Source organism: Natator depressus, chromosome 11 (assembly GCF_965152275.1).
Source record: "Natator depressus isolate rNatDep1 chromosome 11, rNatDep2.hap1, whole genome shotgun sequence".
Taxonomy (NCBI): domain Eukaryota; kingdom Metazoa; phylum Chordata; order Testudines; family Cheloniidae; genus Natator; species Natator depressus.
The window spans coordinates 12,356,093-12,369,230 of record NC_134244.1 but is presented as its reverse complement, the minus strand read 5'-3'; the positions used below and the strand labels follow the sequence as shown (position 1 = coordinate 12,369,230).

Below are 13,138 nucleotides of genomic sequence, written 5' to 3'. Positions count from 1 at the left end.
TGAGTAAAGAAATTAATGTACAAGAATCTTTATTTTGCAGGTGATTCCCTTGCAGGTGATCTGAGGAGTTTCTTTTAGTATATCAGGGAAGCATCTGCCAGTCTCCAAGCAAGGACATCTCCTGGTAGTTATAGCCCAGCTCAAGACACTTTTCAGGTTTCCAAAGGCCTTTTAATTCTATTAAACTGAAAAAAGTCAAGACTGGTTGCTTCATGTAGTCCTTTGGGTTACATTCAATTGTCATCAAATCTGAAGTGGACACCAAAGCTGGTGGGTTAGAAGGCACACAGGAGGGAAGAACTAACCAGCAACATGAGCTGGAGAGTCGAGAACACTGGGGCCGTGAGGGGAGATTGGGTACATTGGGTACTAAGAAAAGTAAAGTCTTATACCTAGTGAAAGGAAATAAATGCACAAATATAAAAAAGGGGAACAGGAATGGAAAGCCAAACAGTTGCCAGCATTGCATTAAAGGGAATTTCTTTTAATCTCATCTCCTTAATACTATCCTGCTATTATTGCTGCATAAGCCTTCCAAGTTCTATAGTTACAACAGGGAAGGAGAGGCTGGGAGGGTGAGTTGTGGGGGGAGAGGGGACGTGTCCTTGAGAGGCTCTCTTCCTTAATATGAAAGATTTTGTGAACCAGTGATCTGTATTATTTCCACTCTGTCTCAGGTCACAGAGCATCACACTTTGAGATGGTCCACTTAAATGGCTCCAAACATGTATTCTCTTGGCATTCAAACCTACGAAGCATGTGATTTACTGCAGAAACCTTTCCTAAATGAGACTTAAATAGATACAGACAGGAAACAGACTTTGGATTTACATGAGCCATTATGTTAAAATGCAAACATATGTACATGTTTCAGAACTCAGCCTAGTTTGCTGTTTCAGCACAATTTTACCAGAGCTACAGTAGGTGTCTGTGGCAACCAAATCTCAATTGACTCTCAAGAGCAAGTGCAATTTGGTAATGAGATGGAGACCATTCATTGTCTCAAGTGCTCTAAAAAGTGAAGGAAATTTGGACCAGACCAGCGATGAACAACAAGCCAAAATCAATATATTTTCCAATTTCACTAAGTGGTTGTGAATATGACTCATCCCCAGGAAACCAAATACAGCCACCTTATGATAGGGCACAGATATATTTCAATTTGGCTCTTTTCAGGGGAAACTAGCTACAATCATTGACAGGTTAATAAGGAATAGGTTTTTTAGTATTCAGCTGAACAAATACAATGATTCTTAGCCATAGGCTTGCTGAAAGGTTACAGAGTTATTATGAAGGCTTTGATGGTTCAAATACTGTTAAGGAAACACTAATTCAAAGCAGCTATTTGTGTTCCTCTTGCAGGAGTTAGACAGTTCAGTCTTATCACTTACATTTTTAGATGTTTGCTTTGTAGAATATTCTAAGACACAAGCCTATGAATGAAATTAACCAATCCTTGCTTCTGAGACCCACAGCTTTAGTTATCCAGAGTGTAGCCATCACTGTATTTCTCTAAAAACAATGCTGTAATAATGGGCCTGATCCAACCCCTTTCTAAAGTCAAGTGAAAGACTCTCATTTACTTTACTGGGATTTGGACTGGGCCCAATAATAACAACATGTATTTCTAGAGTTTCTGTTGGGTCTGGTACTCTATGTTCTAAACCAGTACTGCTGTGTGCTATTAAATAGCCACCAGGTTTCATTTCCGAATTGGCTACATTGCAGTAAGTGAAATGCTTGTTGTAAATATAGTGTGTGAAATATTTGAAATAATTATAGAAAGAAAGACACTTTATAAACAAAGATATTATTAAAATATAGAGCCTTCCATTCAGAAGGGTTCCAAAGCACTTTATAAATTCCACACACTTTATACTGCCACCGAAATGCCAAGTGACTATATTTTCAAAATTAAAAACTAGGAGACTTTTCTGTTGACATTTTTGAAGGTTGCAAACAACTCATACAAAAGTGCACTTTTTTTTTTAACATGCACAAATGTCGCAAATGCCAGCTTCTGACTCAGCAGCCCCAAGTATGTATTTCTCAGAGTGAAGGATTTTTGCCAGTAATGTAATGTTCTGAACCAGTTTCTCATGAAACATTGAACAAGTGCAAACATTCACTTGTTGCAAAAGAACAGCTTTGATAGAGTCTATGCTCATTTGACTTTTCTCTGCACTCCAAACACTGAACCCTTGTTCCACTGAACTTTTTTTTTCCTGGTAAATATAGAGCATCTTTTACTCCCTAAAGTAATGTAATGAACAAACATTTGTAATTATTTAAAAAAAAAAAAAAACAGCAAACATTTTCATCGATGAAATGGAAAACTGGAATATTTCAAGTGATCAGAAAGACATACCCGGGGCATCCTATGAAAAACCCAGATTGTCCCATTAAATTAGGACATATAGTCATTTCACTGTAATGCAGCCACCTCTGGAGTGAAAAATTGCAGCTCTGCGGCACCATGCAACTGCATAGGACAGCAAGTGAAGAAATATTACACGTCCAAATGAAGCTACTGGGAAATTTAGGTAGGCAAAGCACAACTAACTGAGCTTTAATGTAATTGGGACTAGCAGACTAACACCCTAAAATTGTGAGATCCTAGGTTAAAGACTACAAATAGTCAGGGTTCTACATCTTAACCAAAGATGATAACCTTGGTCGAGCTCCCCACAGATCAGTAATAATGCAGAAAATTAAGTAAGGAGGTCAAACTAGAGTGGAGTCAGCTTTAGACCTGGGCATTCAGATATCCAATAATGAGACCAATGCTTTCAGTTTGTACCCAACATCCTCATATTCTCAGAGGACATTCTGTTCTGAAGCACACTCCAATTTAGAAGCTATGGGGTCAGTTTTGCAAGGATGGTGAACATAACTCCCATAAATATTCATGGGGTCTTGCACATGCACAGAACATGGAACAGACTCCTCAGTTACTTGTAAAGGTTCATTTTGGAACCCGTGAATAGATCAAGTACTGCTAAAGAAAAGGATTAACACTCCATACGCCTAAAGGGAGGCAATTTGGCAGAAATGGTTTTAACAGCCTGCGCATACTGTAATTGCTTTCAAGACACGTTTAAGCTATCACAAAATGGTTTAATGGCTGTGGAAGAAAGCCTGACCTGCTTGACCTCAGCCTGTAGGTGCCGGAGCTGTAGGCACTGCTCTAGCCGTTTGTGAGTCTGATCGGCATTAAGCTCTAGTTCATGCTGTTTCTCATGAAGGAACTCCAGCAGCTCTTGCACTTGTGTCGCAAGATCAATGTCCTTTTCGCAGATTAGTTCAATGCCTACAACAAAATGACATAGAGAGAGAGAATTTCATTTATTTGCAATTCCTTTTGCAGTACAATTCTAACACCCGTCACATTGATTTGAACCTCTCTTGATTCTTGGTAAACCCTCTCACAAACAACATATGGTTTACCCTGATGCACATGTTCGTTGAATGCTATGACTGTATTGTCCTATCACTGTGTGTACCAATAAAATGACATTTCTATGTTAATTGCTCCTTGTTTTGCTCATCTGAAATTGTCCATACGGAGATGATTTGACTACAATTTTGGTGATGTAGAACTGGGAATTTTAAAAAATACTTTATGAATTTTAACAAATCAAAGACTAAAATACTCCCTCAGCCTTATGTTAGTTCATTAATCAATATTGTATAAACACATTCTTTCTTTGGTTATGGAAAGAAAGAAAGAAAGAAAGAAAGAAAGAAAGAAAGAAAGAAAGAAAGATCAATTCCTGTCCTCAATTTAGGATGGTGGATGGGCTGGGGTCCCACAATGTGGAGTGTGCCTAAAGTCCGTCTGGGTCCTAAGGGGACCATTAACACTCTTGTAATTTACTATCCTTTAGGCTGTTCTCAATTATGCCATGTGTCAAATCATTCCCAAACCAACTCTAGAACTGGAAGCCTGAAAAGGTGGCTTAGTGCCCCCTTCCCCAATCCTTCAAAGTCCGGCACTGAATATGCTCCACTGGACCAAAGGATCTGGCTCACTGTGTAACAGTCCCAAGAAAAACAATGCAGAGCAGTATATTGTCCTCTTTGACATGCAACCTCACCAGTGTAACTGAAAGACTTTGGCCAGAGTCTTTATTTGACATTCCGCACTACTGTAATCCATGTAATCATAAATCAGTCAGGACCTGATCCTTCTCCCATTGAAGTTATTTAGAATTTTGTTATTGGCTTCAACAGAAGCAGGATCCTAATAATTATAATAATCAGATTCAAGTAAGTGTGAGAAACCACTGCGCTGTTCTCTAAAGCCGTTTGATTATATAAAATAAAACAAGACTAAAAAAACGGCCCCCCCACTCCCTGCAGCGGACAGCTGTTGTACAGGGAGCAGGGAAATTATGTTTAGAGGCATTTCATGTGAAGCACCGTTTTTATGTCCCAGAGTTCCATGACTGTCACCCTCTGTCACAGTGATATCCTCCGAGGGCAGGATTAGAAACCAAAGCAACCCTGTGTCAGCCCTACCTTGTCTCTTCCAGTCTCTGGTTTTATCATGAAAGCCACATCGGAGTAAAACTGATTGGCTGATTCTCTTTCCCAGCCAAAACAAAACAGCTTCTTCATTACCAAATAAGGTGGAATGGCCCCAGGCTTCACATTTAGGGTCTGGAAATTTAATTTATGCTCCCATTCTTGGGAGTGAAGTTCCTTCTAACTGCCAGGCACCATGCATATTTGTTATAATTAGTCTGCATATGGTACTGTGTCCTTAGGACATCGCCGGTGTTTTGTATGCTTGACTTCACCCTGCCTATTTGATATTAAACTCACAGTTTTCCATCATGCACACTCGACTGATGTAGTTTTGACTGTGCTAACTCATCATCAGCAACCAGTAAACTGCCTAGGATGTTATTCAAGGGCAGACTGCTCTCCCAGTGATGAATGATTTGCCCTTTCTTGCTTGCCACATGTCACACAGATTTATGCCACATTGCCAGCATATGCAACGAGAGAGCTCGTTCTTCTCAAAAGGTGGATTCGTAAAATAGAAAACATTTTTACGTTGTGTTTTTGGAATAATTTCACACATAAACGTCCTCACCCGGAGGTTTGTGATATGTAAGCACAACTGTTTTTTCAATAAACTGAACGTAGTTTCTGTTTTCTTCAATCATCTCATTACTGAAGGGGATTTCAACAGACTGGTATTGAGTGGAGCATGCTCTTAAACAGGTTTATTAAAAAGAGTAGCCACAAGTACAACAACATAAATACACCACAGCTCTCAGTTATACTGGCATAAATCTAGAGAAACAGCATGGAAGTGACCAGATTTATTCTGAATTTATGCTGGTGTAATTGAGAGCATAATTTGGTGCATTGTACAATCTACCTACCTACGTATCTTTTCTTCTATCACTTGGATAACTACAGACCTTTTAAATTATACACATTCATATAAGGCGTGATTCAAAGTACAGTGAAGTCAATGAAAAGACTACCATTGACTTCAACAGGCTTTGGATCAGGCCTATATTATGCATCACATTTTGCCTATGTTTTAACCAATTAGGATATTATAAAAAGCCTAATTTGCCAAAATAAGATGAAATCTGAAAAAAATCCACCCACATAGTCCACTGATAATTTTAAGAAAAGGCCACTCTGTTTGCATGGATGCCAGAAGTCAAATTTCTGACTTGACTTCCAATTTTTAAATAAGTAGTTATGCTAACTAGCACAACTACTGCCCAAATTCTATTAGTGGTAGCAACATAATCAGCTCTTAACTAAATCACTGAATAACCTTAAATGTATTAACAGCGTTTTGTGACAAAATCTGTGCTAAACGTTACAGAAGAAATGCATTTATGTAACTTGAAAATAGCTTCCATTAAACACTAAAATCAAGGAAAAAATAAATACATTTGCTGACTTATAATTGACAAAAATGTGTTTTGTGTAATATTGGGATGTAGCTTATAGTGAAAGATATCATGAGACTTCAATTTCAAAACCTCTTAAGTTTGAATTTGTCAGATAATAAAATCACTGAACAGATTGAATAGAAATTTCTTTGTATAAAAAGAATCACTCCCACACTCAGAGGGACTTATTCCTGTGCTGATTTAGAACCCAGTTCAGGAACGCATCCTAGTTCAGGAAAGGCACTTCAGCTCACCTTGAGTGATCACTCTGGTTACAGTGTGTATGGTAACACCCATTGTTTCATGTTCTGTATGTATATAAATCTCCCCACTGTATTTTCCACTGAATGCATCCGATGAAGTGAGCTGTACCTCACGAAAGCTTATGCTCAAATAAATTTGTTAGTCTCTAAGGTGCCACAAGTACTCCTTTTCTTTTTATAATGAATGTGGATGCTGTGGTGATGCAGGTGAATGGCACTAGACTGACAGCCCTGGATACTACAGGCTTTTTTATATTTGTGCACATAACAGATTTGAGATGGTAGCAACAGTGCAGACTTCCACAACATTGCCTTATCAATCTGCTTCAGTCCTGACCTAGACAAATCACTTCTAAGGCATAGGAAAGAAGTTCAGTCTCCAGAATGTCTCATTCACTCCTTGACTGATCACCTACAATGATGTTAATTAGTGCCAGCTGTGACATTGCAATATTGACACCTGTCTGCTGGGAACTGAACTGGGATCCCCAAATAAGTGTATACAGGCCATTATTCAGTTATCAGATGAAGTACACGAATGTGTGGTAAATGAAGTTATATCAGGGATGATATAGTTTGGTTTGAGGTCTGTAATACTTTGGGGTCGTTCTTGTTATTGGTGTCAGGAATCAGGGCCTGCAGCAGAGATAGTCTCATCAGTACAGCGGGCCTGCAGCAAGCTGCCTGTCTGGCCGTGCCACCTGACTGGTTGAAAGGGCAAGCAGGCCAACTCTCAACCTAGTGGTTCATGCCCACCATTGTGCCTGCTCTTCAATACTCCTGCATTGCACCCAGCCTTGCCTCTGTCCTGCCCCTGCCTTGAACCCCTCCTTGCCTGTTACCTCGCTTGCTCCCATTCCTAACTTTTGGCTTGAACTGTAGCTTTGACTTCTGACTCTGGTATCCAGTCCCTGCCCTCCAGTTTGACTCTTGTCTCTGGCTTCTGAACAGTGACTCCAGCTTGACCCTGGGCTCTAGCTTCCAACTACTCACACCTGCACCAACCATTATACCTGACACCCGCTCTGACTACTAGGGTAGACCACCCTTGTCCTGGTCAGCTGACAATTGGGCTTGGTATGAAGGTGGTTGGGTGCTATTTAGTGGCCTGCGATATACAGAAAGTCACACTACCTAGATGTTCTGGAGGGGGTTTAAGGTTTTGGCCTTAAATGCCATAATTTGAACTCTGGGCCAAGATTTTCCAAAAGTGACTAGTGATCTTTGTCCAAATTGAGACATCTTAAAGGGCCTCATTTTCAGAGGGTAAATGCACAGAAACTTGTGAAAATCAGACCCCTTTAAGGAGTCTCAAATTGGGCATCCAAAAATATCATCGTGTTTTTGGAAAATCTTGGCCCTTGTGTTAAGCTTTAATTTCTTTCAGACATGTCATCTCACCTCAACAGCAGAGTTACAATCAAAATGGAAAAATGGAATGAAGACTGATGCATGTGAATTAACAATTATAGCTTACTAACAGCTCTTGTCCTTTTGGTAACACAGATATACCAGAAGTATTCTCTAAACATATAACTCTTTCCTGAAGACTGCATTGTTAATGAAACCCAAAGACAATTTAGATGAACTACAAAATCATTGAGGCTACAACATGATTTTTAGAGAGCTCATATGAACTTATAAAAACAAAAACCTTGTTGAAAACAAATATTCTTATAGTGAAATCAGGTTAATCAAGGTCTGGTTTATCCATGTGTGTCAGAGTAGAGCTTTGGTAAGAAGCAAGTTGTTACCAGTCCCATTAAGAGTACATTTGCCTGACAGACTTGTTAGCCTAAAGATCTCCTAGCCAAATAAAAAATTATCGTCAAAACTGTAAACACTAAGTTTCGTGGCTTCATCATCTAAACTTTCAGTTAAGTTCTTACTGCAGCACCAGTGATCATGTTCAATAAGAGGCAGTGACAACAGTTGATTTTCAAAGTCCCATACTGAGTTTGCTGCTCTGTCAGTAAGAACAATCAGCTTTTGACTTGTAAACTGAACAAACTTGATGTAGAATTCAGTGAGAGAAAACAAAATTCAATGCAATTTTTATAGAGTATAACTGTCCTTTATTGAAATAAGAAACAGTAGGTTCTAAAGAGCAGTTACTGTCCCTTACTTTGCCATCCTCCCAATATTCTGCATTCCCTGCAAAACAGGTATGAAAAGAACCTTCAACTAACCCCTATTATTCTGGATCCTCAAGAGGTTTTGGTTCTTTGGCTTTAGAAGCAAATGATTTTTCTCAGATATATATGGACCTCACATTGGGAGATGGAGGTAATCTTTTAAAAATATTTTAAAGATCTCATCCATTTAATCTCTGTCCCATTGTTTGGAATCCAGAGAAGCTGTTTCTACTCTCCTGCAGCTTGGGAGTTCCAAACAAACACAGTGAGTTTTTCCCAGACCAATCAACTAGGATCCTGTCTGACGGTGCTCTGCTCTGGATCACATCCTGTACCTCCCAGGCCATATTCCTCTGATATTTCCAGGAAGAAAAAAAAGTTGCATAGGCAAAACACAGGGCCAGCCGTACTGTGAGTAGACGCTGTGCAAGCTTCCACATATGGTTCACCCAATGCACCTGGTTTCCTATCTTGCAACATTCTCTCTTAGTTGCTACCGAGCTTCTGTTAACCGGAGCTTGCTGAATTACGCTGACTATTGCCAGAATGTATCTTGGGGTGAAATGTTTGCAAGAGAATGGGAGGAGACCAAGAAAATCAGTTTTGTTTGTATCCTGAGCAGTCCTTCTTATCTTAATTAAAGGGGGTGGGGGAATTGCTCTGTGTGCCTTTCAAGGCATGTGAGAAGATTTAAGCATCTCACAAATAATTATAGCCTCTGGGACAGTATGCAGAGATTAATCTGAATGATTATTTTCCCCGGGTGAGAATGCAAAAATCAGGATTTTACAGTACTCACTGGAAACCTGAACCTTTTGCTGAGAAGCAGGATATAAGATACAAAGCAACTTCTCTATCAATATGCTTCAAGACTGCCGTTTAGGAGCACATGCCAGGGAGGTTTTTACAACCAAGTGCTTATCTTAACTTCCAAGTGGACACTGCAAGTAAAATTCCAACATCTTATGCCCTGTTCATACTGAAAACAATGTACATTCCAATACTTCTTTGAAGGAAGAATATCCACAGTTACCTGGCTAGGACTCTGTTCACAGATTGTGTGTTTTCTTTTGTATTTTTGTAAATGGATGCCCATTAAGCAAATTGTCCTGCTCACCTGAAGCCTGTACTTCCATGATGTACTGGTGTAAATCTTGCCCTTGCTGGATAACCTCAAAGGTCATGTTGTTCATGGCCAGTTTCCGTTCGGTGTGGCGCTGCAAGCGCTGCTCAGCCAGAGTGAGGTCCTCGGTATTGAAATCATTCATTTGTCTCAGCAAATCTTCATTCCAGGCATCTAACTCTGCTGTTACCTGCAAAGGAAAAAAAGCCACATATTGTGTGCACTGGAAGCCAACAAAAGATTACTCCAAAACAGTATTTGGATCATCATAATACTCCACACTTAGGGTCTGATCCTAAGCCCCTTGAAATCAAGGGGAGTCTTCCTGTTGACTTCCATGGGCTTTGGAACAGGCCCTTGGCATGGCACTTTTCTTCTGTGGATCTCAAAGCTTTGGAAAAGGTGGGTGAGTACTGTTACACCATTTACAGGCTGGGAAAATATAGCACAGAAGTGGCTTGTTCAACGTCACACCAAGTCAGTAGCAGAGTTAGGTACAGAACCACAGTTCCAGGCTCTAACCTCTACACCAATATCGAGCAGTAATTAGGAGAGGTTGGCTAACTTTGCTTCCTTTGTTCCGTGTTCTCTGTTTCTTCATTATAACAATTGGCCTGATTAATCTACTATTATTATTTTTACTGTGTTATTGCCCAATAGTACCAAGACAGTAAATGGGTCCAATAGCATTAGCCTCTGTAGAATCACACTTGAAACTAGATACAAACAAGTGAGCATAAAAAGCAATAGGAGGAAATGAAGAACAGGGACAAAGGTAATGATAATCAAATCGTGCTGTTAAGTTAGACATCTAAATCCGTATTTAGGTACCTATGTGAAAGATGCCCCATTTTCAGAGATGCTGAGCCTCAGTTCTCACTGAAATCAATGGGATTTGTGGTTTCCTAAATATATACTTAGGTGATTAACTTTAGAAACCCACTTTTGAAAATTTTGGCGTCTTATCCCACGGTCACAAAGCAAACCAAGGGCACAGAACCAAGGATTTCTGGCTCCAAGTCCTTTACATGTTGTTTTGGATGGGGATTTAAAAGACACAGTTTTAAATTCAAAATGAGAACACAAGCCCAGAAACCTTTTTTAGACTCTTCTTTGAAAAAAGCAGAAACACAGATTTGTTCACCCCAGGTAATCTGTGACCATTTTACAAACCTGGGACTGAAGTCGCAGGGTGAAAGGCAGAGCACAGGAGATCCTGAGGGTGTTCCATTTTTATTCTGATTATTCCTTTGTCCATTCCACTCAATTAACTTTAAATAATAACTATCTCTGTTTACAGTCCCTTTGGTGCCATTCCTGATTCCCGAGGCCTATGATTCACTCACTCTTCTCAGTTAATTGGAGTCTCTGGAATGTGGTGGCTTATTGGCAGATTTTCGAACAATTACCAAGCCCTAGAGAGATGGTCATGGTGGAAATCAGAGAAGGAGCGCGGTAGAAAATTAGAAAGGGTTTTAAAGAGAGAGCCTCTACTGACAGCTAGAAGGACTAAGGCTGACTTGACCTCATTTTAAGCTATAGACAGCACAATGAATATCTACAGTTTAAAGTGAGAATGGATTTCCACTATTAATGACTATGGTACTTGAGGTTCCATATGAAGCCTGTTTTGCTTGCATGTGTTGGTAGAATGGCATATAATTTTACTGGATCAGAAGGAGGTTTAATTTTTATTAGTTATTAAGAATATTGCCAGTCATAGTTCATTGCATTGATTGTCAGGCTGCTAAAACATAGTCATTTGAAAATGTATAATAGAGTTAATCAAAGTACTGCCCAGTTTCCTGTAGATGCGAATACATTCTTGTGCACCTGCTTTAGGGAAACTACCTAAATGCACTTATGAATAATAGTGACAGAGAGGAATCAGAAATCCAATAATATGTCACATCTGATTTCTCTTACAAATTCCATATTTAGGATAGTGGAGATTCTGTTCTACTGTGGAGAAAGTATCTCTCCATCCTGTGGCTGTCTATGCACAGTGTTGAATGCAGTGTTGATGTAGGCATGTTGATCTCAGGATATTAGAGGGATACAGTGTGAGAGGTAATATCTCTTTGTGATGGGGTTCCCGGGGTGCAACCTGGATTGTGGGACTGCTGAACCCTCTGTCCCACCAACCTGGGTGTCCCTCTCACTCTGTGATGCTGTTGCCAAGCCACAAACATCTGACAGGTCCTGCACTTACACAGACATCCACAGGCAGGGACATCCCCAGCTCCCCAGCCTTGCACCCAGAACTGTACCGTTTTGCCTGGTCAGAAGCCTGATCAGTGTAAGTTCATTACCCAGTCTGCCACTGCCTTGATGTAGAGAGGAGACATACTCGCCTTTGTAAACTGAGCTGAGATTTCCCAAGCACCCCTACCAAAATACACTGTTTTAGGTAAAATATAAAAAAGATAGATTTTAAGTGATTAAAAGTAATGTGTAGAGATTAAAGTTGGTTACCTAAGAAATACAATTAAATTCACAATTTGAGTTCTATAAACTAAATAGGATTTGAATCAAGCAATGTTTCACCCTGAGAGATGATACAAACAGTTCACAGATCTTCAGTACATAGGCTGGACCTGCCTTCCAGCCTGGGACCACCCTCCCACAGTTCAAAGTCTTTGTTCTCTAGATGTGTTTCCAGGTGTTGATTTGGGGGTAGGAGGGGAAGTGAGGCCAAGTCATGATGTCATTTCACCTCTTTATAGTTTCTTACAGCTTGCTGGAAAGATCTTTTACTACGACATGCTAGTCTCCATTGTATATGTGCTCTCTCTGAGATGGTGGTTGGGAGAGTGGATTCCCTTCAGTGGGCCATCAGTGTACCTGGCTATTCCACTGTTGTACCAGAAAGGCTGGTTCTGGGTGTTCTCAACCTCACAATACATTTCAGTAACACACACATAACAAAACTTCATAACTTCATGTACAATGATAGCACATACAATCTCACAGGTCATTGGTGTTCAACAGATCAAGGCTGTTAAAATGATACCTCACAAGGCAAACTTTGTACAAAACATATAATTATATGACAGTGGCGAATATGGGGATTCTAGGGTGCTGCTTTGAGGTACAGAGTGCCTCTGGAGACAAGCTTTTATTGGAGACAAGCTTTCGAGCTTACACAAAGCTCTTCTTCCAAACTCTGCATAAGCTCGAAAGCTTGTCTTTCACTAACAGACGTTGGTCCAATAAAAGATATTACCTCACCCATTTTGTCTCTAATATTCTTCCATGGCAAGAAAAAAATCTATATAGGTCTCTCACAGGGTTAATTTGTCAAGTAAGATGGAATATGTGACACTGAACAGGCAAACAGCAGAAGAGTGGGCAAGGTAGAGTCAAGGTGGGGAGTGAGGGAAGGTCATATAGAGGCAATGAAGGAGCTGGGCAGAGCCTGGACATGAAGACGGAGTACATGGAAGGAGATGGTGATGAAGGTCTAACATGGCCAGAGCAGAGGGAGAGGAAGATTGCTTTAGTAGTTGGCTAGACTGAAGAGAGGAGAGTCAGGGAGGCTGCTGAGGAGGTGTTTACAGCAATCCAGGGGAGACAGAACCATGGCATGACCCAGGGTTTTGGCAGTGGAAATGGAGAGCAAGCGGATCTCAGCTCCAGCACTCAGCTCACCAGAGGAGTGCAGAGCAGATCAGTAGAGCAGATCATAGA

The 13,138-nt window shown here is 40.2% G+C and overlaps 1 protein-coding gene across 6 annotated transcripts in view; it reads right to left on the bottom strand.

The window, feature by feature from the left end:
- The window catches only part of KALRN (kalirin RhoGEF kinase), a 766,757-nt gene that overhangs the window by 251,947 nt on the left and 501,672 nt on the right, over nt 1–13,138 (bottom strand). For all 6 annotated transcript variants that reach the window (XM_074967163.1, XM_074967166.1, XM_074967164.1 and 3 more), the window contains exons 14-15: nt 9,443–9,638; nt 3,144–3,310 (exon numbers count right to left, since the gene is read on the bottom strand). In XM_074967163.1, the coding sequence (XP_074823264.1) occupies nt 3,144–3,310; nt 9,443–9,638 (363 nt within the window). The remainder of the gene's footprint in view (nt 1–3,143; nt 3,311–9,442; nt 9,639–13,138) is intronic.